Source organism: Callorhinus ursinus, unplaced genomic scaffold (assembly GCF_003265705.2).
Source record: "Callorhinus ursinus isolate GAN/ISIS: 27379988/994484 unplaced genomic scaffold, GSC_fseal_2.0 scaffold68, whole genome shotgun sequence".
NCBI lineage: Eukaryota > Metazoa > Chordata > Mammalia > Carnivora > Otariidae > Callorhinus > Callorhinus ursinus.
The window spans coordinates 5,876,955-5,902,897 of record NW_027397130.1 but is presented as its reverse complement, the minus strand read 5'-3'; the positions used below and the strand labels follow the sequence as shown (position 1 = coordinate 5,902,897).

Genomic DNA, 25,943 nt, shown 5'->3' with positions numbered 1-25,943 from the left:
AGTTGCTGGATTTCTTGATCTCCTTGTCTCTCAGGGTTAGAGGACGTCATAAAAGGTTGTCTCTTATTTGCTACCTGATGTATTTATTATCTCCATAATTTCCCAGCCTCTGCTTGGATCCCTCTAGTGCTGGGGAGCTCATTGCCACTCAGGGCAGCCTGTTCCATTTTTCTATACAGCTCCAATTATGTAAAAGATATCGCTTGGGGCGCCTGGGTGGCTCAGTCGTTAAGCGTCTGCCTTTGGCTCAGGTCATGATCCCAGGGTCCTGGGATTGAGCCCTGCATCGGGCTCCCTGCTCTGCAGGAAGCCTGCTTTTCTCTTTCCCACTCCTCCTGCTGTGTTCCCTCTCTGGCTGTGTCTCTCTCTCTGTCAAATAAATAAAAAATAAAATCTTAAAAAAAATATTGATTAGGATGCCACCAAGGATAGAACCCTGAGGCTTGTTATTAAAAACCTCCCTCCAGCTGAAATCAGTCCATCAGTTAGTACCCTTTGGGCACAGCGACTCAGCTGAATGCGGTCCACCCCATTATGTTTTCGGTGGAAAGCACAGCTAATGAAGGTTGTGTTGGAAGGAATTAGCAGGACAGCCAACTCCTCAGCTCACCCTCAACCTGAACCTTGGGCACCCCCTTAGCTCTTTTTTTATTTTTAATTTTTTTAAAAGATTTTATTTATTTATTTGACAGAGAGATAGCGATCCATTCTCTACCCTCTTAAAATACTGGGACCATCTCAGAAACCTTTGGTGACTCCCCACGGTCACTTTGTGGTTTTTGTGTTTTTTTTTAAGATTTTATTTATTTATTTGACAGAGAGAGACACAGCGAGAGAGGGAACACAAGCAGGGGGACTGGGAAAGGGAGAAGCAGACTTCCCGCGGACAGGAAGCCTGATGCGGGGCTCAATCCCAGGATCCTGGGATCATGACCTGAGCCGAAGGCAGACGCTTAACGGCTGAGCCACCCAGGCGCCCCTCCCCACGGTCACTTTGTTTTGGCCTTCGTACACCTGGGCATTTTGGCTCCTGATTCCCCGCTTGATGTCGTCCTTCATTTCTTCTCTCTTACTTAGGTCTTCTGTTCTAATTGAACAGATCAGATCACCATCTTTCTTTTTTTTTTAGCAGGTTCCACGCCCTGAGATCAAGATCTGAGCTGAGATCAAGAGTCGGACTCTTAACCGACTGAGCCTCCCGGGCGCCCCAGATCACCATCTTTCAAAAAGGCTCCATGCTTTTCTTCCTCGGTGCCTTGGTTGAGACTTCTAGTTCTTGCTGGGGTTGTTCTCCCTCTTCTCGCTCTGAAGCTTTCCTAAGTGCACTGCTTGGGCCTTGGCGGCTGCTGCTGCTGCTTCTTTTTAAGATTTTATTTATTTAGGGGCGCCTGGCTGGCTCAGTGGTTAAGCGTCTGCCTTCGGCTCAGGTCCTGATCTCCGGTCCTGGGATCAAGGCCTGATCCAGCTCCCAGCTCAGCGGGGAGCCTGCTTCTCCCTCTACCTCTCTCTCCTACTCACATACTCTCTCTCAAATGAATTAATAAAGTTGTTTTTGAAAAATTATTTATTTATTTATTTAGCGTGAGCTGGGGGAGGGGCAGAAGGGAGAGGGAGAAAGAATCTCAAGCAGACTCCAAGCTAAGCATGGAGCCTGAAGCACAGCTCGATCTCACAACCCTGAGATCATGACCTGAGCCAAAAATCAAGAGTCAGCTGCTCAACCAACTGTACCACCCGGGTGTCCTGGGCCTTGGCCTCTTCTAGGAAGGGATTCCTGGCCTCCCCCACCCCCGTTTGCAATTCTCATTTAGTATTTCAATGCCAACTTGAATATTAGTTATATTTTCTCAGAATCTTCAAAACCCTGCTGTGGTATAAATCCCTGTTGTGAAGGGACCATATTTTATACTTTTGTGAAAACAGGACCATTCCTTACCCTTAGTGCATGCATACAGTTATTACACACAGTAGGCACTGGATAAATGTCTGTTTCCTTCATCAACCCTTCTCTTTTCTATCCACCAAGACTTGCATGTGCTAGGCATTTCAGAGGTTGGTAGAACTGATTTAGTTGGATCTTAGATCCCACCTTACTTTTTAGAAATCAACTCTACCTACTGAGGCATTATTTCCACATGATAAAATGCACCTACTTGGCTATATAGTTCAAAGAATTTTGGCAAATGTATACACCCTTGTAACCACTACCCACAATCAAGATATTGAACAAAAGACCCCTGTGCCCTTTGCAGTCTTTCCCTCCCCACGACCCCTAGGTAACCCCTCATCTGCTTATTGTCACTATAGATTAATTTTGCCTGTTCGAAGTTTTATGGAAATGGGATCATATGCTATGTGCTCTTTTGTGCTCCTTTCACTCAGCAAATGTTTTTAAGATTCAGCCACATTGTTGTGTGTATCAGTACCTCATTCTGTTTGGTTCCTGGGCAGAATTCCATTGTATGGATATACCACAGTTCATTCACGTGTGAGTGGACATTTGGATTGTTTCCAGCTTTTGGCTATTTTGAATAAAGATGCCATGAACATTTGTATACAGTTCTTTTTGAGGAAGTATGTTTTCATTACTGGGACATCTAGTGAGTGGATACTCAACTTTATCAGAAACTGCCAAAATGTCTTCCAGAGTGGGTGTACCACGTGACATTCCCACCAACAATTAATGAGCTCATATCCTCAGCAACACTAAATATTGTCAGTCTTTTTCATTGTAATCATTCTAATGGGTGTGTATTGATATTGGGGGCACCTGGGTGGCTCAGTGAGTTAAGCATCTGACTCTTGGTTTTGGCTCAGGTCATGATCTCAGGGTTATGGGATGAATATATTAATATAAATGTTAGCATTCAATTTGATTAATATTTATTTAATATTAATATTGAGTCTTCCAACCCATGAACATGGCATATCTATTTATTTAGGTCTTGAATTTCAACAGTGTACAGGCCTTACATATATGTTTTTAAAAGTCATTCCTGGGCATCTGGGTGGCTCAGTTGGTTGAGCGACTGTCTTTGGCTCAGGTCATGATCCTGGAGTCCCGGGATCGAGTCCCACATCAGGCTCCCTGCTCAGCGGGGAGTCTGCTTCTCCCTCTGACCCTCCCCCCTCTCATGTGCTTTCTCTCTCTCATTCTCTCTCTCAAATAAATAAATAAAATTAAAAAAAAAAGTCATTCCTAAGTATTTGCTATATTTCATTAGGTTTGCTATATTTCATTTGCTATATTTCATTCCTATATTAGCATATAGGAATTTAATCTATATTTGTATTTTGTATTTTGACCTTGTATCTTGTAACCTTGCATACCTATTTGTTTTGTCCCTTAGAATTTTTCCTATATGATCTAGTCTTCTGCAAATAAAGACAGTTTTACATGTTTCTTTGCAATCTTTATGCCTTTCATTTATTTTTTCTTCTTCTTCTTCTTATTTTTTTAAGTAAGCTCTAGGCCCAGCCTGGGGCTTGAACTCATGACTGCAAGATCAAGAGTCCCATACTCTACCTACTGAGCCAGCCAGGCGCCCCTCTTCTCCTTCCTTTTGAGTCTTTACTCTTCACCTACGTGGCACTTTGTTCATATTTCTCATTTCCTGGTGATAGTAATGGCAAGTACTTATTAAGACTTACTATTTGCTAACTACTGCACTGGACCCTCTGCATATAATATTTCATGTCATTCTTGTTGCTTCTTTGTGAGATAGGCATCATTCTATGAACTAGGACACTGAGGCTCAGGGAGACAAGTAATATGTGAAGGTCACTTGGCGTTTGATACATGTTGGAGCCAGGATACACCCTGGAACCAGAGGTATCTTGCTCTGAAACCTGTGCTTTCTCTCACAATGGACCAGGGGTAGAACTGGCCTTTTAAGGATCTAGCTGCTGGTTTCAGATCAGACAGTTGAGGACAGCTCTTTCCCAGAATCCCATGTATGGAGTGATGGGAAAACAGAGACTCTTAGAAAAATGTCCTGCTTCTGGCTGCCCTCTGCATGCTGCGGTTCCAACTCCAGCAGAGTTATTTCACTCCTGTTGTGTTGGCAGAAGGAGCCAAACACAGTCCCCATCTGGCTTCTGGTGCCTTGCCCTGTGTGGTGACTGCCTCATCCAGCCCCTGCTGGGACGGGGTGCACGGGGACCTTGAGCTGTACTCGTAAACAAGGCCTGGGCTGGGTGAGTCAGAGCGGCCTTGGGGAGATGTGCATTTGTCCTCTCAGGATCCCATTTCCGTTGGCTGCCAAAGACCAAATGTCAGTGCGTTGCGCGGCTGCTTCCAGCGTCCCTGCCTGTGGCTGACCCTCCAGGGCTAGCTCACTCAGCTCCGAAAGCCTCGGCTGCAGAGGGCCTGCAGGGGTCGGGAGAGATGGGGAAGCGCAGGCCCATGCGGGCAGTACTAGTGCTGCCTTGTGAGGGGTCACATGGGGTTTCGGCGTGGGGTTGGTGGCTGCAGAGCCTCAGCCTCCTGGCTGGGGTCTCTGGACACAGCTTTTTTCTTGTTTCTAGACAGCTCTTTTATGGATCAGTTCTCCTGGGCTTCTGACCAGCTCCACTTACTGAGGCTTTGCTACAGGCCCCAGAAAGAACTGCCCCTGTCAGCAGGTTAGTGCCTTCTCCACAAGTCGTCACTGGGCACCAAACCAGATTACTCAGGGACACTCTACCCAAACACTCCCTGGCCTGAAATTATTAAAGTGTGTTGGCTGCCAGGATGGGTGGGTGAGGGTCCCGGGGTTGTGTGGGGAGGTAGGGCTAGTCTTCATTTTCCAGATTGTTGTCAGATTGGATCACGCATCCTGGCAGGTATCTGCCCAGGTGCCCGGTGAGCACTGCCCTGTCAGCAAAGCACACGAGAGGCTCAGCTCTATGGCACGTGGGCACGCGTGCGTGTGGCCTGTGGGTATAGGTGTGCGTGTATGCGGGCACGTGTGCGTGGGGTCCAGTTTACCTTAACACTAACCTTTATTTATTTTTAAAATTAATTAATTGTTTTCCTAATCTTTACCTTTTTTTTCAAGTGTTTATTTATTTAAGTAATCTCTACACCCAGCTTAGGCTCAAACTTACAACTGAGCCAGCTGGGTTCCCCTAGTCTTTATTTTATTTATTTTAATTTAATTTATTTTTTTTTTTAAGCTCAGGTGGGAACTTGGAAGGCTGGGGTTTTATTTATTTATTTATTTATTTATTTATTTATTTATTTATTATTTGCAAGAGAGAGCACAGGCAGGGGAGAGGGGCAGAGGGAGAGGGAGAAGCAGGCTCCTCGCTGAGCAGGGAGCCTGACATGGGACTCGATCCCAGGACCCTGAGATCATGACTGAGCTGAAGGCAGATGCTTAACCAACTGAGCCACTCAGGTGCCCCGTAATCTTTATTTTTTTAAAAGGTGGGAAGCCAAGGGTTTTCCTGCTTGCTGCAAGTCAGCGAGTAAGGGCACATGCAGAGCAAAACATAGTGTGTCTCTGAAAATGAGGGTTCGAAGGAGGGAAGCTTCAGCCCTCCAGCGCGCCCCGGGCAGCCCTCTCCCTCCCAGCCTCAGAGTGGAATCCGCCCGAAGCTAAGCGCCTAGGGAAGCTGTGTTGCCAGGACAGGGCCGGCCGAGCTCTGGTGTCCCAGGCTCCAGTCTTTTCCATGTGCCACTCTACTGTGTAGACAACACCGTCGTGTTTCTCAGCAACCTGGACTTACGGGGTCTCCCCCTTCTTTCTCTCCAGATGCTGCAACTGTGACAGAGTCACTGGGCCTTGTCCATGCTGGGGAGGAGCCTTCCTTTTGGGGGTGACTGCATTCATCTGGGCATGCCTGCAGTACTCTGGGCTCATGGATCTGAAGGAGAAGCACACGGTAGGCCGTTTGGTGCCCTGCTGGGTATTGTCTGTGTGGCTGTGTTGGACTCTCTCTACTTGTGTTGGCCTGGGAGGTCCTCTTTTGGGGGGCTTTAAACCAAAAGTGAGAGAGGGGGTGTGGCTCTGAGGATGGGGGTATGGGATGGCGACCCCCCCCCCAGAGGGTGCTATTGCTGGGCTGGGAAGCTCTCAGGGAGCTGGGAGCACAGGACAAAGGGTGGGGACCGGTGAGCACAGCGGCATGGGAGCAGGTTTCTGATTTGGGTTGGCTCCGAGCCAGTGTTCCACTTCTTGCCCAGGGGTGTGTAATTTTGTTTGTTTGCTCTTTGCTAGGGCTCTGCCCCAACCTGCTGAGCCATGTTGAGTATGGTCGGGCACCCTCTCTGTGGTTAGGGAAGAGCTCCCCAGTCAGACTCCAAACACAGCTGCATAACCAGCTGGAGGTGAGGAGCCAGGAGGCCCAGGCACCCGCAAGGTCGGCCCCCTCCTCCCAGCCTGAAACAGGTACGCCTCCCAGCCTCCAGGTACACTGCCCTCACCTGGCAGTCGATTTGGTGGCATCAGAGTATCCTTCCTGTGATGGAGACTGCCCCAGAGGGGGTCCTTCCATCTCTTGGCTGGACTTCTGCCACAGCTTCCTATGGGTCCCTCTGTCTCTGATCTCCTTTCTCCACTTGCTGTCAGAGAAAGGTATCCGAAATGCAGAGCTGACCTTTTGTCACCTCTGCTTAAAAGTCACCAGTGGCTCCGTTCCACCTGCTGAAAAGTTGAGTGTGGCAGGCGAAGCTCACCATCATCCCGCTGCTGCCTGTTGGCCCCACGTCCCTAGCCTCCCCCGCCTTGACCTTTGGCACTAGTCATTCTGAATGCTTCAGAATTTGGGCACACACTGTCCACATTTAGGCTCCTACTTTTTTCCTGACAAACTCCTCCTATTCTTTCTTCACGAGCCATCACCTTCTCCTGATAAGCCCTCTTCCCCCCTCCAGACGTCCCTCCTCCCAGCGTTCATAGTATCTCCGCCACTGTGCCTGCCACCCTGTATTGAACTAATCTATCTGTCCCACCTCCTTCCAGTGTCCCTGGCTCCTAGCATAGAGCCTGGCATGCAGCAAGGGCTCAGTAAGTATCAATCTGAACTTATAGACAGCGACCTTCCTGCCAAAGAGATCTTGGAAGGTCTGGAGAGGGAGCTGTAGGTCCACACGCTGGGTCCCTGGGGGTGCGTGGCTGCCTACTGACTCGTTCAGCTCCAGGCTTCCCGTGCCTCTGAGGGAAGCTGTGGAACAGGCTTGGAGGCCTGAACCCGAAGCAGGTGTGTGTGGCCTCCTGTTCACAGGTACTTCTGACCGTTCTGCAGGTGTCCATCCTAGGAGTGATTGGCACAGAGGGGACCAGCCATATTGACTTCTCCCCTAGCCTGGGCGCAAGGCTCTTGCGTCCAATTACAAGAGCTGTTCACTTCCGGGGGGTACCCTCTAAAAGCTTTGCTATTATGTGATGTGGTAGCCTACCTGGGTGAGGCTGAGTGTCTCAAAAACAGGACAGTATTGTCCCTGGTTCCAGCCTGTTGCCGAAACACCACTTCCTAGTGAGTTGGGAAAGTAGAGTTCTGTGAGCCAGTGGGCTGGCTTCTCTCTCAAGCCTGAGGAGGAACGCTTGAGAGCCCAGGATGGATAGCTCTCAGGGGCCATTTTTCCTTATCCTCTTTGGATTTCTGGAGAGATGAGTCCTGAACTAGAAATATCATCAGCCGTATTCATGGAATACCTCCTTGGGGTTGGTGGAGCTCTGGGCCCTGGGGAGGTCGCCCCCGGCTTGGAGAGGCTTATAGTCCAGCTGAGGAACTAGTTGTACAAGCAACTAAGAAATAGAACCAGACAGGGTTTTTACTGGAAATGGCTTGTGAGCTTACGGGGGGGTCTCTCCCTTCTTTCTTTACTGGAAACGGCTTCTTTTCACATGGGCTTCTAAAGATTACCCCGGTGGCCTCCAACAGTCGGGGCTTCTTGAAGGCATGGAAGGAAGAGAGCTGGATGGCGGAAGTTGATTGAAAGGGGCCTGTTGTCCCCTGGCTATAGCCCAGGATCAGCGTGGCTGTTGCTGGTTGCTTTTCTGCTCCCCACCCCCGCATCGTGACCTTCCAGTCCTCCATGTCCCTGTCAGAACCTCCTCTCCTCTGTCCCCGGTCCCCTGTGGTGGACGTGCTGTAGCAGTGAGCGTCTGGGCTTCTGTTTCTTGGGTGCAGTGCTCCCCTTTTTGCTCGCTGAGGTGGGCAGTGTAGGAAGGGGGCAGGATGGGAGTCTTGCAGAGCCCTTAGACCCTGCGAGCTATTCTTTTCAGGGCCTGTCACGCAGGAGGGAGCGTTTGCTTAGTTGTGGCGCCCAAAGAGCAGGGCCTTGGTAGAAAGCTAAGGGGAAGTGTGCCTGGGAGCAGGGGCAAGGGGGGTGCCAGTCTCTCCTTGGCAGTTTGCTAAGGCGGCAGCCCACTGCACAGCTGACCCCTCATCCCCCTGGCCTGTACCTCAGGGAACCTCCTGCCCTTAACCTCTGGCCTGCCTGGCCCCTCTTTTCCTGCTCCCATTCAGATCTAGATTTGGCAGAGGTGGGGCGGGGGGCCAGGAAGCTGTGCTAGAGAAGGGGGCGAGGAGAGACTGGCTCGAACTCAGCTGAGGCTTTCTCTTCGCCTCCCTGCAGCTGTTGATGGTGGAGATGGTGGAAATGGTGTTGTGGGTGTTGTCTGGGAAACAGGGCCCTGGAGAAAAGTGCTCAGGCTCCAGCCTGTGTTCTCTAGTTCTTGGACCTGTTGGGCTGCTTCCTCTCCCTTGGGGTTTTGCAGCCCCTTCCTAAGGGTGGCCTGGACACAGGCTGAGAAGTTTCCAGTCTACTCCCAGGGCCGCCTGTGTGTCAAATTCAGGGTCCCAGAGTGATGCGCAGTCTCTGCTTGCTGCTCCTGGAGCCACAGGTCACTGGGTGGGAATCGAGGCCTTGTGTCCGCAGGGCTTTCCTGTCCCAGAAGCTCTTTGGCAGGTGTGTCTAAATGTGACTGCGCGTTTATCAGCTGCTGGCTGAGCTCTGCTGTTGGGGGTGCTCCCCCCCCCCCCCCCCCACCGGCAACCTGGGGGGAAGGTGTTAGGTCTTAGGTATTGGAATCCTCAGAGGCCCTTCCTGTCTGTGGTCTCTTCCCCCTTCTGCTGGAGTCATCCACTGGATTCTTCCGCTGGCTTCTGGCCCCCTGCTCTGCCTCCTGGAAGTCACCGCTCCAGGCTTCTCCGTTGCCAGTCCTCCCCCCTTCCATGCTGGATGTGCTGCTATTAATAACGGGCAAGTCCCCCCTCCCCTCCGTCCTGCAGCCACAAGTGTGGGAAGAGCTGCTATTGGCGTGGCTCCATACTGGGAGTCTCTGAGGGATTTCGGGGAACTCTCACGGATGGCGGGCACCTACCTTGCCCGGTGACTTGGGCCCAAGGAGGGGTGGTCTGGGGAGAGAGCCCAGGTAGCCCTGGGTGCCATGGTTGCCCTCGGGCTCCCACAGCCATCTCCAGCACAGTCTCCTCGTCCCCATGCGCGCACACCCGCGGGCTGCGGGCACCCATCCGCTCACCCCTCGGTGGCCTCTGATGAATGGGCCAAGCTCCTGGGCATCTGGCAGAGCATCTACAAACTTTCTCCTCCCTCCCTCTCGCCTGCCTCTCCCTCCCTCCCACAGCCCTGTTGCTGCACTGCCTCCTCCCTCCCTCCCTAAATCTGCAGCGTGACTGGAAATAGGCTGAATTAATCAGCAGACTGAAGCTCCACTCTGCACGGATCCTCTGCGGCACCGCTCCGGCTCCTTCCTCGCTCCCACGCTCCCTGGCCCACTCCCCTCTTTTTCTCTCCTCTCTCTCTCTTCTCCCCCCTCACCTTCCTGCTTCTTCTCCTCTCTCCTTGAGGGTGGTGTTGGAAGTTCTGTAGTTGACTCCTTGTGGCTCAGGCTCTACCCCATGCTCTTTAAGCAGACAGAGCTATGGATGTCCCATCAGGGCAAATGCACCAAAGTGAGTATGCTAACTTGGTTTTATATTTCTGTTGCAAACGCCTTGTTCTCTGCTCTGTGTGCAAGGCTTTGGCTTAGCAATTGCCACAAGTCTTGAAGATGGGTGCTGAACCGGAGGCAGCTCAGATTATGAGGTAGCTAGGACTGAAGAAGGAGGCTGAGAATGGGAACCATGATGCCTGTGTGTCTCGGGAGCTGCCAGCCAGGCTCCCAAGTCACCCAGAGCAGGACTGGAGCTGCGTGTCCCAGTGGGGCATCCTGTCGAGTTACGCTGGGACCTGGGTCTCCATGCACAGGTGATGGGAAGCCCCGGATCTGGATATCAGCCCTCCTCGGGGCCAGGCAGGGGGCTCTTTTTTTGCTGGACCACATGGGTCATTGAGATAGGAGCAGCCAGGGCCCGGCTGATTTCTTCCTCAATCTGGGTAGCTGCAAGAGGAAGAAGATGGGTGGAAGTGCTAAGGTCAGCCTGAGCCTGGAAGACGAAGAAGCTTGAGGCTTTGATTTGCCTGGCTGAAGACAAGATTTGTGTCTGGCCAAGCTCAGAAGAGATTTATCATGGCTACTACAAAAGACCCAGCTTCAGTGACTTAGGCATTATGTTGGAGTCCATCTTTGGGTCCCCTCCCCAACTGCACTGGCCCAGAAAGCTGTGATGGTGGGGACCTGGTTCAGGGGCCAGCCAGTTCTTTTTTTTTTTAAATATTTTATTTATTTGCTTGAGAGAGAGAGAGAGTGCGTGCATGAGAGCACACAGAGGCAGAGGGAGAAGCAGACTCACTGCTGAGCAGGGAGCCAGACGTGGGGCTCGATCGCAGGACCCTGGGATCATGACCTGAGCTGAAGGCAGACGCTTCACTGACAGGCACCCAGGCGCCCCAGGGCCAGCCAGTTCTAATTAGCTCTCTGCTGTTGTCAAGGCTGAGGGTCACGGTCTAAATTCGTAACCTATCTACCTGAGCCTATGGGACCTGCATTCTGCTCCCGAAATAGGTGAAGTGGGAAGGAAAACAGCGGCCGTGGGGACAGAACCTGTGAGGAGTCCTGAAAGGACCAGGGCTGGGGGCCAGGGGCTCTTGGCTCTGGGCCACCTGCGTAACCTGACCAAGGGGGTGCAAGAGAGTTCAGGGGTGTCGGCCCTGGGAGACTCATTAGACTGCCCCAGACGCTCAGCATCAGGCCCCATAGAACTGGTCCTGTTCAGTTAGCGGAGTTTTTGCAGGTCTGATTGGACAGATAGAGTTCTTTCCCCACCCTTCTGCTCATCTAAATCCCCATGCCCTCTCAGTGTCCCCCTTTTTGAAAAAAAAAAAAAAGAATTTATTTATTTGAGAGAGAGAGAGAGACAGAGAAAGAGAGGAGAGGGCAGGGGGCCGGGTGGTGAGAGGGAGAGGGACAAGCAGACTCCATGCTGAGCGTGGAGCCCATCACAGGGCTCAGTCCCATGACCCTGAGATCATGACCTGAGCCGAAACCAAGATTGGATGCTTAACTGCCTGAGCCACCCAGGTGCCCCGCAGCCCCCACCCCAGGGTCCCCCTTTGATGATGGAACAGGGAGGAGAAGCCCAGCTCTTGATGGGCATTTGTGGCCAGCATCTCCTAAGCGTGGCCTTCCTAGAGCCTCGAGTTACTTTGTTGGGTCCAGTTGAGCCTGAGCATTTAAAGCAGCGGGGATGGGGTTGCTTTCACCTGCAAAGCATTGGTGTAAGTGGAGAGGCAGGCTCCTGTCCCCCCTGTGGTGTAGAGTTCTCTTTTGGCCATCACTCCTCTCCCCAGGAATATCCTGGGAGGTGTCTGGCAGTGGGGTGGGGTGGGAGATTTTGAACATCTGGGAAACAGGAAGAATCTCTTACTCCCTCTGGGTACTTAAGGCTGGGACAGTTTTTCTCACCCTTCTTGGCCCCAGAGGCAAGAAGAGGACACCTTCAGATGGCAGGTGTATGAATTGGGTCCTTATTTCTCAAACCAACCTTATGCATCCTTGCACTGTCTCCCCATGGGTGCCCAGCCTAACTTGTATTTTGAGAAAGGCTGGCAGAGCCTGCTTGCCCAGGGCCCTTTCTTAATTTCCTTTGAAAATGCTGAAGTTCCACCAAGTTCCTCAGCTTTGGCTCTTACCTTGCAGGGTGGGGAAACACAATGAGAGAAAACAGTGATTTTACCAGTAACTGAGACTCTCCTGCTGGAGACAGGGTGAGGTGTTGTTCTTCCGTGTCACTGAGGGGCTGAGGCAGTTGGAGAAGTGTGGTTGGGGCCTTGGAGAGTGGGCTGGCCCAGAAGGCTGTGTCCTTGCCCCAGGGCGTACCTGTCCGGGCAGGCACTTTCTCCAGGAGGCGTGTGATTACAGAGTGGCTATTTTCCCTCTGCTAGGCTGTCTTTAATCGCCAGTCTGGAGTTGGTGTTCCTGGCCAGACACAACATGCGTGGGCAGACGCACACAGTCAGCTCGGCAGGGCTCCTCTGGCCCTGCCCCAGGAGCATGTGCCCCCTCTGGCCCATACCTCCCACACCTGGAGAGCAGCAGTGTGCAGGTGCTAGGAACCTGGGTGCAGAGAGAGAGAGTGAATCCATTTCTGGGTTGTGGAAGGGGGGCACCTGGAATGAGGCGGCAGATGTCAGGGCGGCCACAGAAGAGGAGGGGAGTTGCTGATGTCCAAAGTCCGAAGGCCTGGCTGGGGGCGTGGGGGGTCCCCTGGTTCCCTGGCTGCCCCCTGAGCCTTTGCCTGCCTTCTGAGAGCATGGTCCTCATCCCAGACCCGGTGGCTTCCCACGTGACCTGCAGCCCCTGGGATTTACCCTCCCTTTCTCCTGCCCAATCCCCATCTCTTGTCTCTTTGGCGGGCAGCCTTTCCATCCCTGCAGGCCAGCCTTTCCCTGCCTCCAGGACATTTTCACACTGCAGTGTTTCCGGAGGCCTGGCCCAGGCAAGTGCATCTTGGGAACCTTCACCTCTTCCCCTGCGGAGAGAGAGCTCACAAAGTGGAGCCTGAGGGAGAAGGGGGCAGCGGGGAGGGGCAATATGGGAGGCCCCGTACGCAGTGGCCGTGCTTTCCAAATCCTCTTCTTTCCTGGGTTGGGTGGAACAGGCGTCACCCCCTGGGCCAGCCCCTTAGACACGAGAAGGCCTCTGGTCCCCTTCTTCTTTCTTCCTCCCGCCACGTAGGAGACTTTCTCCCCTTCCATGCCAGGAGTCAGGGAGGCAGACGTACAGACCTGAGCTTACCTGATACTCATCTGTCCTGGACCACAGCTCCTCAGGAAGGCCCCAGGATCTCTGCCAGAGGGACGTAGATGCTCTGGAGTAGAGTATTTACCCATATTGGGGTGTGGGCCCTCTGCCCAGAGGGCCATATCTTCCTGAGCTGAAATAACCAGTTATCCCCTCTGGGGAGAAGCAGCTCTTATCTTCATAATCCTCCAAAGGCAGCATGGAGAGCAGGGATTAGGGGAGATTTAGGCAAGGGATCTGGGAAGTCTTGGGGCCAGGCTCACTCTGGAGCCCATCCTCATCCCTCAGGCCAAAAAAGCTGGTAATGGGCCAGTGTGGGGGCTCCGCTCAGGTGCATCCTCCCGGGGTGGGTCTGCTGGGGTACTGCCCCTGAGCAGCAGCCCCTTCTAGTCTTGGAGATGTGTGTCCTGTGAGGGGCAGGGCTGCCAAGGAGAGCGGTGGCTATGGAGACAGGCACGGAGGAGGAAGTCTGGAACATCAGTGGGCAAAGCCAGGGCAGACCCCAGGGAAGGCAGAGGGGGAGCAGGGGCGGGCCATGAGCTGAGGTAGTCAGGGAGTCACCAGCTTAGCCACCCTTGGTCAGGACTCAGTAGATAACCCCAGCCCCTTTCTTAGTGCCTCAAGTCTAGGGCTTTGCTCCTCTTGCTCAGGAACCTTTACTGGTGGGAGCTCACATTGGTGCTCTTGGGAAAGACCCAGTTCTCCGCCAGCATTCCTTTCCCAGGGGTGTTCTTTTTCCCAGGACCCCCGACCTGGGGATCTGTGCATCAGATTCAATGTGTGCATCGGCTTCACCTTCAGAAGTTTTGATTCGGTAGGTTTGGGGTGGGACCTGGACATCCACGTTTTTAGAAGCTCCAGGTATTTCTACTACAGACCCCGGGTTGACAACCCCTGATTAATGTGTCACTGGGGTCACTGAAGCTATGTGTGCACTCATTCTTCCATTCATCCAGCTGGTGGCCGTGGGGCCGCTGCTGTGTGCCCGGCACTGTCTCGGCAGGTAGTTGGAAGGATGTGGAGAGGGAAGAATTCAGTACCTGTTTTCAAGGAACTGGCAGTCTGGTGGGAGAGCCAGACGAGTCAATCTATAATGACAGTTCTCCACAATGCAGACGGGGAGCCAGCTTGCCCAGGGTGCTCTTGGAATACAAACCTCTCCCCGTAAGTGCAGTCCTTGGCTTTGGGAAAATTTCCCAGTTTCCCGGAGCAGGTGACGTTTGAGCTGAGGCTTGAAGGGGAAGAGAAAGGTGTCTGGGGCCAGGAGTGTGTGTCCAGGGAAGGAAAGTACATAGAGGTACTTGCACCCGAGCTGGAAAGCACGGCTCGCGTCAGGAATGGAGGAAACGCGGGCGAGGAGGCTGGAGAAGCTGGTGGATCACAGGTCCTGCTCCGGAGTCTGGGCTCGATTGGAAAGATAAACAGGGGTCGGTTGAGGCAATGTGCACTGCTCTGGCTGGATGTTGCAGTTGGCTTGGAAGAGGTGGACGCTGAGGAGTGGGGCGGGGGGTTGGTGGTCACTGCAGGAGCGGGGCTGTCCAGCTGGGAGGGCCACGCTCCAGGGTTTGGGTCGAATCCACTCCTAGGGGCCCATGAAACAGCAGTGCAGCCGTTGAGTAAACAGGTCAGCATTCAGGGCTGTGCCTGGAGGTAAACTTCAGGAGTTGGAAGCTTGGTGGTGTGGTGGGAGACTCCACGCTGGTGGCCAAGGTTGTCTTGGAAACGTACGTGAATTTGTTAAGATATCCTTGGGATGGGCTGTGCGGTGGATGGAGGGGAAAGAAGAGCCAGTCAGAGAAGGAGAAGACAGGGGTGAAGCCCAGGAGCGGGGCTGCCAGTGAGGAGAGGCCAGGCCGGGCTCACACAGGACAGCATGGGTGGTCCCTAGTGCTGCCCAGGACCACCCCATCTCTGCCCTGTTCCGCCACCCTCGGTGACAGAAGGCGGCGTCACAGGTCTTTCCCTGGGAGCAGTTGTCCCCTGTCTGAGATTGTGTCCTTCCTGATGCCAGAGTGCCACGATATGCTGCCTTCTGTGAAATGGTGGGAACAGTATTTGGTGGGTTTTTTCTTAATGCTTTTACCTAGGAACAATGAAGAGCTAGTGTCTCCTTGTTAGTTCCCCTTTCCCCACTTAAAAAACAACAACAAAAAAACCCCCACTATTTTTCGGCTCCTGAAATACACAGATGGCAGCAGAGGTCGATGGGGAGGTGTGGGGCGGGGAGATGCCAATGGCCTTGGAAGGTGGGTTAGGAAACACTGAGTGGAGAAGGTTGCGTGCGTTTCTGTTTTTAACTTGGCCTTGAGGAGTAGGGGACTTTTAACGTGGTGGAGATTTGCGCAAATGCCCTGAGGGCTGGGGGGCTGGTGGAGGAAGAGGAGGGAGGATTCAGGGGGAGGGATGACGAGGGCCTGCGGCCTTGCGATGGAGGGCCTCTCGGGGCAGTGCCTTGGGGCCTCCGGGGCGATGCTGAATGCTGCCTGCTTCGCCTGCTTCCTCCAGGGCGAGCCACCCTTGGTCCTGGGCCTGTCTACCCGGAAGGCCCTCGGCATCCTGAAGGAGCAGCTGGAGACAGTGCTGGAGGGACACCTGAAAGAACGGAAGAAATGTCTCACGTGGAAGGTGAAGCTTCTTCCCCGGGAAGCTGGAGCCGAGGTGGGATGGCGGAGGGGCGTGGGAGGCCCGGGCTCAGGCCCGGGAGCCGGTGCTCATGCTGGGCGGCGTGGCCCGACTGAAGCCTCGCTACAACTCAGAAGGAAGCCGGGGCTGCCTGGCGGAGTGCTGTCCTGACCCCACTTGCTGCAGGAGCCCAAGCGGCTGGACCCCAGCCGAGACCAAAGCCAGGAGAGCGAGGCGGCCCCAGGCCGGGTCAGGCGGGCGTGGGAGCAGGGCGGCCAGATTCTAGCAGGATGCTGCCTCCTGGCTCCGTCGCCAGGCCCCTCACTCCCCGCTGCCCCTCCCCAGGAGCTGTGGAGAAGCAGCTTCCTGCACCACAGTAACCGCTGTTCCTGCTTCCACTGGCCTGGAGCCTCTCTCATGCTGCTGGCTGTGCTGCTTCTGCTGGGCTGTCATGGGAGCCAGCCGGAGGGCAGGTAACCTTCTCTCACCCGGGGACCCCCCCCCCCCCCCCGCGCCCCCCCCCCCCCCCCGCCCCCGCCAGTCTCAGTCTGCCTTGTTAGGAACCCTCGGTCCCTTGGCTGGCTGTTGTCAGCCCCCGAACGAGACACTCCTTTCAGAAGGGACTGGGGTGGGGGGTCTCGGATTGGCTGGGTGGGGGATCCCCTCTCCTTGCTAGTACCCCCTCACCTCTTCCCACCAGCCATGGGGTGGAGCTGGTGAATGCCTCAGCACTGTTCCTCTTGCTGCTTCTCAACCTCATCCTCATCGGGCGGCAAGATCGGCTAAAGCGTAGGGAGGTAGAGCGGAGGCTCCGAGGGATCATTGACCAAATCCAAGGTGAGGCTGAGGGTCAGGCATGCTGGGTGGGAAAGGGTGCCCTGTGATGTGTCAGCCCTACGAGCTCTTCTCCTGAGTCCCCACCAGGAGCCCAGCACAGTGGCGTTGCCTACGGTCAGCATTCTGGGGGCTCTTGGCATCAGGAGAGTTAGAAGGCTGCCCTGCCCTCTTTTGAGCAGGACAGTGAGAGCCAGGCACATGCAGGCAGTGGCCTCAGCACGGCCCGCAGGGAGGCTGATGGTGGCCCAGTCGGCTTGCAGGCTTGCTAACCATGGGAGACTAACAGAGAAGACCCTCTCTTGGCAGGAGGAGAGCTGAGGTTTTCTCTTCCAAGTCTGTCCTGTCTGGCGATACTGGGCCAGGGCAGGTAGAAAGATGGGCCAGGGAAGTCTAAGACCCGCAAGAGGCAGGGTTGGGGGCCCAGAGCTGGGAGCCCAAAACGGAGCAGCCCTGTTCCTAAAGAAGGGAGTTGCTCCGTCCCATTTCTGCTCGTTCTTTCATTCAGAGAGTGTTTGTTAAGCCCCAGCTATGGATTGGGAATATTAGGCTCTTCTGAGAGACAGTGGTTCCCGCTTTCCAAGGGCCTGTGGTCTTGTATGAAACACCTAGTGTCTGAAACCTGTCTCGAACCTGACCAGGCAGCGGATGTTTGAATGCTAAGTGAGAAGGGGTTGCTTCATTCTGAAATGATCAGTTAGTTGCAGCCACGTGCCAGGTGTGGGAAGTACAACAGTGATCGAGAAGGATGGGCCCTGCTCCTCGAGAGCTTAGTCTCTTGCTCAGGAACCATTGGGGGCTCCCTCTTGCTTATCAAAGCTGCCCAGAACCTCTGGGCCCGGCTCCAGCCTCCCTCTCCGGACTCTTCTCTTACTGTCATTGTCACCCGAAAGCTCCTCCCCAGTGCCAAGCCCACCACGGACCTCCCTGCTTCTGTGCCCTTGTCCTGCTGTCCATCTGCCCGGTGTGCTCCTCCCTCACTGGGCTCCAACTGACCGATCTGGCCCATCCTTCAAGACCCATCTTAAACTTAGCTCCCTTTTCCCTGAAGCTGCCTCTGATTGCATCGGCTCCCCTGAGCTCCTGCAGCTAATTTGGGATATTTCCTAATGCCCTGAGCACGTGTTTGCCTTGATTTGTGTTATCTGCCCACATACATCTCTCTTTTCAGTTGCGGCTCCTCCTCGAGGGCAGGGACTTGTGTCATCTTCACCTTTGACCTTTGCATCCCTCAAAGCCCTCAGCAATGCTTGTGAAATGTATTTCAATGGAGTCAGGGTACAAAGAATAAGAGCTTCAGGTGTTCAGAGGGGTAGAAGGGCCTGGGCTGGAGTGGTGGGAGAGGCTTCACAGGGGAGGTGACCTTGAGAGAGGGGTAGTGTTGGAACGGGTGGTGTGGGCCACCGCAAGCCTTCTGGGAAAGGAGAGCAGGCAGAGCTCCACGGCGTGTGCTGGGTGGCTGACGTACGGAGCTGTGGGTGAGGTGGTTTCCTTCCTTCCGTTCTCCTCAGATGCACTCAGGGATGGCAAGGAGATCAAGTGGCCAGATGCCATGTACCCAGACCTCCACATGCCCTTTGCACCATCCTGGTCCCTGCACTGGGCCTACAGAGATGGACATCTGGTCAACCTGCCAGTGGGCCTATTGGTAGAAGGAGACATCATAGCTCTGAGGCCCGGCCAGGAATCGTTCGCCTCTCTGAGGGGGATCAAGGTAGCTCGAGGCTTTTCTTCTTCCCTGGAAATGCTGTGGGAGCATCTACAGGCAATGGTGGGAGGGTCCCAGGGCTTAATCCTGAAGCTTCCTGGCTGGCTCACAGTCTTCCTGGCAAGGGCTCTGGAAGAATAGAGAAGAGCTGGGGCGCCTTGGGTGGCTCAGTCGGTTAAGCGTCTGCCTTCGGCTCAGGTCATGGTCCCGGGGTCCTGGGATCGAGCCCCGCATCGGGCTCCCTGCTCCGCGGGAAGCCTGCTTCTCCCTCTCCCGCTCCCCCTGCTTGTGCTCCCTCTCTCGCTGTGTCTCTCTCTCTCAAAAAATAAATAAAATCTTAAAAAAAAAAAAAAGACTAGAGAAGAGCTGGAACATCTTTCTCCTTCTTGTCCCGTTCTTTCTTTTCTCTGACCCTTAAGCTGCTAGGAATCCAGTTCTACAGCCCCCCCCCCAGCTGACTCTTTGCTAACCGATGGTCCCTAACCCAGTGAAGTGTCTCCACTTAGCTGGCATTGTCAAGGAAGAGTGGCTTCTGATTGAACCAATGCCCTCCTTGCCCTCCTCCCCTGACTCTCCGGCAGGATGATGAGCACATCGTCTTGGAGCCCGGAGACCTGTTTCCCCCTTTCTCTCCACCGCCTTCCCCCCGGGGAGAAGTGAAGAAGGGACCACAGAACCCCCAGCAGCACCGGCTCTTCCGTGTTCTTGAGACCCCTGTGATTGACAACATCAGGTCGGCTTGCTGCCCTGCCTTCCGTCTGGCCCCTGAGTTCTCTCCCCTGGTGCCTTCAGGAGCAGGGGGCAGGGTGACAAGGAGAGAGCCTGGTTTATACTGAGCCCCCCTTGGGGTGGGCACCTCTGTGGATTCTTTAACGTCTTACGAGAATTCCTAGCCTGGGTGATGATTCCTCCCCCGTTGGAACTCTGAGGGGACAGCTCCGGAGGCTGCCCCGGACCCCTCTCCCAGGGGGCCCCTCGGGGCCAGGGAACAGGAACATGGCCTGACTCAGTGATGCCCAGTGCAGGTGGGTGTTTCCGGCCTCTCCCCTGAGGGCTTGCCCAACTAAAGGGTCATCCCTTTCTGCAGATGGTGCCTGGACATGGCCCTGTCCCGCCCAGTCACCGCTCTGGACAACGAGAGGTTCACGGTGCAGTCGGTGATGTTGCACTATGCCGTGCCTGTGGTCTTGGTGCGTGAGGCGGGCCTCGCGGGGCAGGGGAGAGGGCCAGGAAATGGGGGGTGGCGCTCAGGGCCAGATTCGGGGAAGCATGTGAGTGAAGATGGGGGGGACCCAGAGTGAGACGGCCAGTGCTGGGGCTGGGGAGGGTATGAGTGGGCAGAGGAAGAGAAGCCTTAGAGCCTGGGTCCCTCTCTGGGTGGGGGACTAAGGCTGCACTTCTGCTGTTCCCCAAAGGCCGGCTTCCTCATCACCAATGCCCTGCGCTTCATGCTGAATGCCCCTGGTGTCACCTCCTGGCAGTACACCCTCCTCCAGCTACAGGTAACCCCCACCCTTTCCCCTCTGTGATGCTTTGCTCTTTCCTTGGAGGCTGGGTCCCTTCATGGTGCCCTGGCTGTCCCTGCCTCTCTGTAGCCCAGGGGTCCCTCCGGCTTCAGCTTAGGAATGCCTGCTCCCCTTTCCTTCCTGCCCTGGACAGTTGTCACTTTCTACTCAGGGAATGGCTTCAGGGCTGGGGAAGGCCTTCCGTCCCTCCCTCTTTCCAGACCAGCGGCTCTTTGGGAGCCTTCAGTGTGGTTTGTGCTTCCCCAGGTGAATGGTGTCCTGCCCATCCTCCCCCTGCTCTTTCCAGTCCTCTGGGTTCTGGCAACCGCCTGTGGAGAAGCTCGAGTCCTGGCTCAGATGAGCAAGGCCTCTCCCAGCTCCCTGGTAGGTTGTTCCAAGGCATCTTGGTGACGGTACAAAAAGAACACAATGCGGGAGCAAAAAGAGGGTGTCCGCTGTGCCCCAGCGAACAGGTGCCGAGGTCCAGCCCCACTGTGGGCCCCGTGCACGGGCAAGGCCCTGAGCAGCTCTCCGTGTGGAAGAGCCTCCAGGCCAGGCCCTGGGAGGCGGGGGGCCGTCCATCCTGGCACTCAGCAGACGGGATTCGGGGACTGCCCAGGTGTCCTTTACCAAAGGCGTCAGGAGGCTTGCTGCTGTGGGGCTCCCACCCTTGCAGCTTGGAGGCCTGTGTGAGGGCGCCTCCCTGAGCTGGTGCCCCCTCTCCATGCAGCTAGCCAAGTTCTCAGAGGATACTCTCAGCAGCTACACAGAAGCCGTCTCCTCTCAGGTACACTCACCTGGGACGCCTTCTGCCCCAGGCCCCTGTAGCCACCAACCTGAGCTCCCTCAAGCTGGCCCCTTCCAGAACCCTGGGACTCCCCTACTTTATGGCCTTGGAGCCTCCTGTCTCATGGGGGCAATGCGCTCTGCCCAGACAAATGCCTCTCCACCCCAACTTCCTGGTGTCCCTGGACTGTTTCCTCTGCTGGCCCCGGAGGCTATCTCTAGGGAAATAACACAGACTTTGTCTCTCCCCCCAGGAAATGCTGCGCTGCATCTGGGGCCACTTCCTGCGGGTGATCCAAGGGACATCGCCGACCCTGAGCCATAGCTCCAGCCTACTGCACAGCTTGGGCTCGGTCACGGTGAGGGCGGGCCCTGTGGGGGGACCCCGCCTCCGCTGGCCTGCTGCCTGGCTGTGTCCGGGTGCCTGCCCGCCACTTACGTGGACCCTGACAGGTTGGGGAATGCCAAGCCCCCCCTCCCCAATCCCCATCTCTCTCTGCAGGTCCTGTGCTGTGTGGACAAACAGGGGATCCTGTCATGGCCAAACCCCAGCCCAGAGACTGTGCTGTTCTTCAGTGGGAAGGTGGAGCCCCCGCACAGCAGCCATGAGGACCTAACGGATGACCTGTCTACCCGCTCCTTCTGCCATCCCGAGGTAGAGGAGGAGGTATGGCCGGCTCCTGGGGACCCAGCTCTGGGCCCAGCCAGTGGCCTCAGGGAGGGCGAGGCTGGGAGGGAGAGGGAAGGCTCGAGCACCGTTAGGATCTGCTTCTGGGCCATTCAGGCAGAGCCTCCTCCCCAGACAGTGAGGGGACATAACTCCCTGCCTCCCTGGTCCATGGCAGCCAGCGGGACCCTGGTCCGAGGCCTGTGCTCCGTGTTCTCCTCAGCCCCACGAACGAGATGCCCTCCTGGCCGGTTCCCTGAACACTACCCCGCACCTTTCCAATGAGCAGGAACGTGGCGACTGGCCGGGTGACGGTCCCAAGCCCCCTGAATTCTACTCTCACCACAAAGCATATGGCCGCAGCAAACACCCATCCGGCTCCAACGTGAGCTTCAGCCGGGACACGGAGGGCGGTGAAGAAGAGCCTGGCAAGGTGAGAGGAGTGCGGAGAGCAGCCTCGGGGTGTCCTGGCCTCCCCGCTGAAGGGGCCAAGGGGTGCAGCCCGTCCTGGATGGATGGAGCCAAAGGCACAGATGTGGCGGCCTCCGTGCTCAGGCCTCCAGGCTCGGCCAGGCGGGACGGCTTCCTGAGGCCTAATCCAGGGCCTGGGGCCCTTCCAGGAAGGAGGCCCTTTCCCCTTCTCTGGGTCTTACAGATGGTGACTGGTTGGGGCAAGGCCCTTCCTTCTGGTCACAACCTTCTGAAGACAGAAGGCTGACAGCTCCCCCTGGCAGAAAGAGATCCTCCACTGTTTCCTCCCTGCTCTGGGGGTCCTCTTCTTAGGCACTGCCATTGTTGAGCAGAGCTCCCAGAAGCAGCCAGAAGGCCAGCAAGGATGGGGATAGGGTTTCTGGGAGGGAGGGGAAGAGCGTGGGCGCGAGCCTGCTCGCTGGGAAGGGGGTGCCTTCTCCCCGGCTGAGGCTCCCCTCTCTCTTCCCCATTCCCCTGCGGCCCAGCCCGGGCTGGAGGGCGAGCCCTACGAAGCAGAGGACTTTGTGTGTGACTACCACTTGGAGATGCTGAGCCTGTCCCAGGACCAGCAGAACCCCTCCTGCATCCAGTTCGACGACTCCAATTGGCAGCTGCACCTCACGTCCCTGAAGCCGCTGGGTCTCAACGTGCTGCTGAACCTGTGTAACGCCGGTGTCACCGAGCGGCTGTGCCGCTTCTCCGACCACTTGTGCAACATCGCCCTGCAGGAGAGCCACAGCGCCGTCCTGCCCGTGCACGTGCCCTGGGGCCTCTGCGAGCTCGCCCGCCTCATAGGTGCGCTGGCCCGGGCCTTCGCCAGGAGCCCCGGCAGCTCCTGCCCACCGCCTGGAACCAGGCGCCGCTTGACAGGGCTTCCTAGTCTGGGAAAATAACCAGGGGCGCGGTGAAAGGGGGAAAGAACCGGCCCAGCCTCACGGGGCTTCTCTCCCTGCGAGGGAGGGAGGTGCAGGTGCGCCCAGACACCCCAAGTTGCCGTCCCTCCCCCCGCAGGCTTCACTCCTGGGGCCAAGGAGCTCTTCAAGCAGGAGAACCACCTTGCGCTCTACCGCCTCCCCAGTGCCGAGATGGTGAAGGAGACCTCGCTGGGGAGGCTCTCCTGTGTCACCAAGCGGCGCCCTCCGCTCAGCCACATGATCAGTCTCTTCATCAAGGACACCACTACCAGTGAGCCTTCCAGGCTTGGCCAGCATCAGGCCAGAACTTCCTGGAGCTTGGCAGGGCGGGGCTTCTTTTAGGCGTCCCTTTTTAGGGGGGACCTGGGCAGATGCGCACTAGACTGCTTCTGGAATCTTCCTCAGAAGTGGAAGGGATTGGATTTGGGGGCTGGTGCTGGGACGGTGGCCACAGGGGTTGGGGACTGTCTGCAGGGTTGCAAGCCCACACAGGCCTGGGGAGTTCTACTCCCCAGGGGCTCCCTAGGACCCTTTTCAAGGATGGCAGGGTGTTACCTAAGGCGGGAGTGAGAGGCGGCCGTGGCCTGGGGTACTCATTGTTCAGCCTCGTCCTCCCCGCCTCAGGCACAGAACAGATGCTGTCCCATGGCACGGCTGATGTCGTCTTAGAGGCCTGCACAGACTTCTGGGATGGGGCGGACATCTACCCTCTTTCGGGTTCTGACAGGTGGGTGAGGAAGCACCCCTCGTGCTGACGGCAGACAGCCCCTGCCCTCTGCCCGCCTGGCTCACAGGCATGGGGGCATCTCAGGGCCACTCACCTCACTTTTTCCCCACTTCCCTGGCAGAAAGAAAGTGCTGGATTTTTACCAGCGGGCCTGCTTGTCTGGTTACTGCTCTGCCTTCGCCTACAAGCCCATGAGCTGCGCCCTGTCCTCTCAGCTCAATGGCAAGTGCATCGAGCTTGTGCAGGTGCCTGGCCAGAGCAGCATCTTCACCATGTGTGAGCTGCCCAGCACCGTCCCAATCAAGCTGAGCACGCGCCGTAACAGCTGGAGCTCGGACGGTACCGTGCACGTCTGTCCCGTTGGGGGCCCCCAGCGGGGAGGGCTTCCGGAGCGCCGTGGAATTGATCACGGCGGAGGGAACTGTGGGTGCACTGGACCTGGAGCACCAAGATGGCACTCGCTGTCTGGTGGCGCGGGCAAGTCCCTTAGCCTTCCGTTGGGTAACCAGGTGCTTGCTCTGCCCTCCTCACAGGCTTCTTGTGACCCTCCAGTGCAATAGCAAAGGGCTTTCTTTGAAAGTTGTAAAGCATCAGTATTTATAGACCGCTAGGCTCATTTGACCAGACAAAAAGGCCGGGTTGCAATGCTGCTGGAACAGAGCGACTCAGAGCCACCCCACCCCTCCCCCAATGCCACCAAACAGACAGACTCACAGGGTCTTATGACCCAAAAGACCATGAATCGAGGCCATGGCTGAGAGTGAGGGCAGCCCCCTAGCCCTGGACCAGGGCCGGGCTCTATCGTTACTCCTTAGGATCATCACCTGACTGATGAGTACCTTTCATTGTCTTTTCTCCTGTGTCTGTTGGCTCCTTTATGTATCTGGGCTGTGTGTGTGCGTGCGCATGTGGCTGTGTGTGTGGTCCCCCGGGGCCCACATGCTCATTGATTTGGGTGCGGCATCTGTGTGTGTGGCCTGGGCTGCCTCCTGGAATCTGCTGGTTCCTGGGTGTCCTGGCTGGGCTTTGTGCCTTGTGCCTACCTGAAGAAGGGATCGGGGAGGTGCTGGAGAAGGAAGACTGCATGCAGGCCCTGAGCGGCCAGATCTTCATGGGCATGGTGTCCTCCCAGTACCAGGCCCGGCTGGACATCGTGCGCCTCATCGATGGGCTGGTCAATGCCTGCATCCGCTTCGTCTACTTCTCTTTGGAGGATGAGCTCAAAAGCAAGGTCAGGGGGAAAGCCATCCCCCTCTGCCTCCACTGATGCTTTCTCCTGTGGGTTCGCGGGCCCCTCTGTTCATTGCCGTCTGCCTTTTGCAGGTGTTTGCAGAAAAGATGGGCCTGGAGACAGGCTGGAACTGCCACATCTCCCTCACGCCCAATGGTGACCTGCCTGGCTCCGAGATCCCCCCCTCCAGCCCCAGCCATGCTGGCTCCCTGCATGATGACTTGAATCAGGGTAAGGGCACAGGTTTGTGATGGGGACGGGGTAGGTGTGGGCGGTTCCCCCTCCTGGGAGCTACAGCTAGAAAGAAACCCTGTAGCTCGCTCCGGAGAAGTGCGCTCCCTTGGAAAATTGCTCTCGTCTCCCTGCGGTAACAACAGTCGACGGTGGAGGAGAGGAAACCGGAAGCAGGAAGTTCTCTGCCATCTTCAGGGCAAGGAAAGGCCCTCAGAAGGCTGACTCCAAGGTGAAGGACAGGCTTTCATTCCCACAGTGTCCCGAGATGATGCGGAAGGGCTCCTTCTGATGGAGGAGGAGGGTCACTCAGACCTCATTAGCTTCCAGCCTACAGACAGTGACCTCCCCAGCTTCCTGGAGGACTGCAACCGGGTAGGATGGCAGGGTCTGTGCCCCTGGACTCCCTGAGGTAGCTGACTGGCTGGTCCAGAGAAGGGAGGGAGGGAGGTGCCCTTCTCCTGACCCTGAGGCCACTGACATCTCTGTTCTCTTCAGGCCAAGCTGCCGCGCGGCATCCACCAGGTGCGCCCCCACCTGCAGAACATTGACAACGTGCCCCTGCTCGTGCCCCTGTTTACCGACTGTACCCCTGAGAGTGAGTACCGTAGCCACGGCTACTAAGGGCTCCCGGTAACCCTAACCCGGTGGGCTCTGCAGGAGATGTTGCTGGCCCATGCGGGGAGCTGAGTAACCTGAGCTGGGAGGAGCCGGGGAACATAGGGGCCTGGAGCTGTGGGTGTACCCCTTCTAGGGAGTCAGAAGTGACAGTAGTTACATGATACTCACATTCTTGGGGGAGGACTGTCCCCAGAGTGGGTCCTGCTCTCCCCTGTCTCCTGCTCTCCTGCCCTGTGGGTCTCTGCCCAGAGCCTCACACAGGGCTCCACCCGCCTGACTCTTGTGCCCCCCCGACTCTACCCCCTCAGCCATGTGTGAGATGATCAAGATCATGCAGGAATATGGGGAGGTGACCTGCTGCCTGGGCAGCTCTGCTAATCTCAGGAACAGTTGCCTTTTCCTCCAGAGTGACATCAGGTCAGGGGGATGCCCGAGAGTGGGGGCTTGCTTGGGGCTGGGGCATATTCCGTGGCTGGTCTTGGTATGGTTG

At 56.0% G+C, this 25,943-nt stretch overlaps 1 protein-coding gene and 1 long non-coding RNA gene across 16 annotated transcripts in view; one reads left to right on the top strand and one right to left on the bottom strand.

The window, feature by feature from the left end:
- Positions 1 to 25,943, top strand: part of TMEM94 (transmembrane protein 94) — a 34,166-nt gene that overhangs the window by 4,376 nt on the left and 3,847 nt on the right. Inside the window, exons 1-23 of one of the 14 annotated variants that reach the window (XM_025859750.2) lie at positions 5,757 to 5,868; positions 6,204 to 6,374; positions 15,642 to 15,761; positions 16,104 to 16,231; positions 16,459 to 16,595; positions 18,104 to 18,306; positions 18,882 to 19,033; positions 19,388 to 19,490; positions 19,716 to 19,802; positions 20,073 to 20,189; positions 20,536 to 20,592; positions 20,846 to 20,950; positions 21,094 to 21,258; positions 21,482 to 21,691; positions 22,215 to 22,524; positions 22,741 to 22,914; positions 23,268 to 23,370; positions 23,492 to 23,709; positions 24,420 to 24,601; positions 24,694 to 24,832; positions 25,092 to 25,207; positions 25,331 to 25,430; positions 25,762 to 25,870. In XM_025859750.2, coding sequence (XP_025715535.1) covers positions 16,176 to 16,231; positions 16,459 to 16,595; positions 18,104 to 18,306; positions 18,882 to 19,033; positions 19,388 to 19,490; positions 19,716 to 19,802; positions 20,073 to 20,189; positions 20,536 to 20,592; positions 20,846 to 20,950; positions 21,094 to 21,258; positions 21,482 to 21,691; positions 22,215 to 22,524; positions 22,741 to 22,914; positions 23,268 to 23,370; positions 23,492 to 23,709; positions 24,420 to 24,601; positions 24,694 to 24,832; positions 25,092 to 25,207; positions 25,331 to 25,430; positions 25,762 to 25,870 — 2,843 coding nt within the window. In that variant the 5' untranslated portion in view covers positions 5,757 to 5,868; positions 6,204 to 6,374; positions 15,642 to 15,761; positions 16,104 to 16,175. Of the gene's footprint in view, positions 1 to 5,756; positions 5,869 to 6,203; positions 6,375 to 9,711; positions 9,907 to 12,920; positions 13,951 to 14,092; positions 14,301 to 15,641; positions 15,762 to 16,103; positions 16,232 to 16,458; positions 16,596 to 18,103; positions 18,307 to 18,881; positions 19,034 to 19,387; positions 19,491 to 19,715; positions 19,803 to 20,072; positions 20,190 to 20,535; positions 20,593 to 20,845; positions 20,951 to 21,093; positions 21,259 to 21,481; positions 21,692 to 22,214; positions 22,525 to 22,740; positions 22,915 to 23,267; positions 23,371 to 23,491; positions 23,710 to 24,419; positions 24,602 to 24,693; positions 24,833 to 25,091; positions 25,208 to 25,330; positions 25,431 to 25,761; positions 25,871 to 25,943 lie in introns of those variants that run through there. The other 13 variants (XM_073886080.1, XM_073886075.1, XM_073886074.1 and 10 more) reach the window with 13 other exon arrangements.
- Positions 4,506 to 9,502, bottom strand: LOC141371323 (uncharacterized). Of its 2 annotated transcripts, none has more exons than XR_012376200.1 (4): positions 9,315 to 9,502; positions 6,410 to 6,547; positions 5,749 to 5,850; positions 4,506 to 4,631 (listed from the first exon to the last, which is right to left on the bottom strand). It is a non-coding gene; the product is annotated as an uncharacterized lncRNA (long non-coding RNA). The 2 variants fall into 2 exon arrangements; XR_012376201.1 differs by having other exon boundaries at positions 6,410 to 6,629; positions 9,315 to 9,426.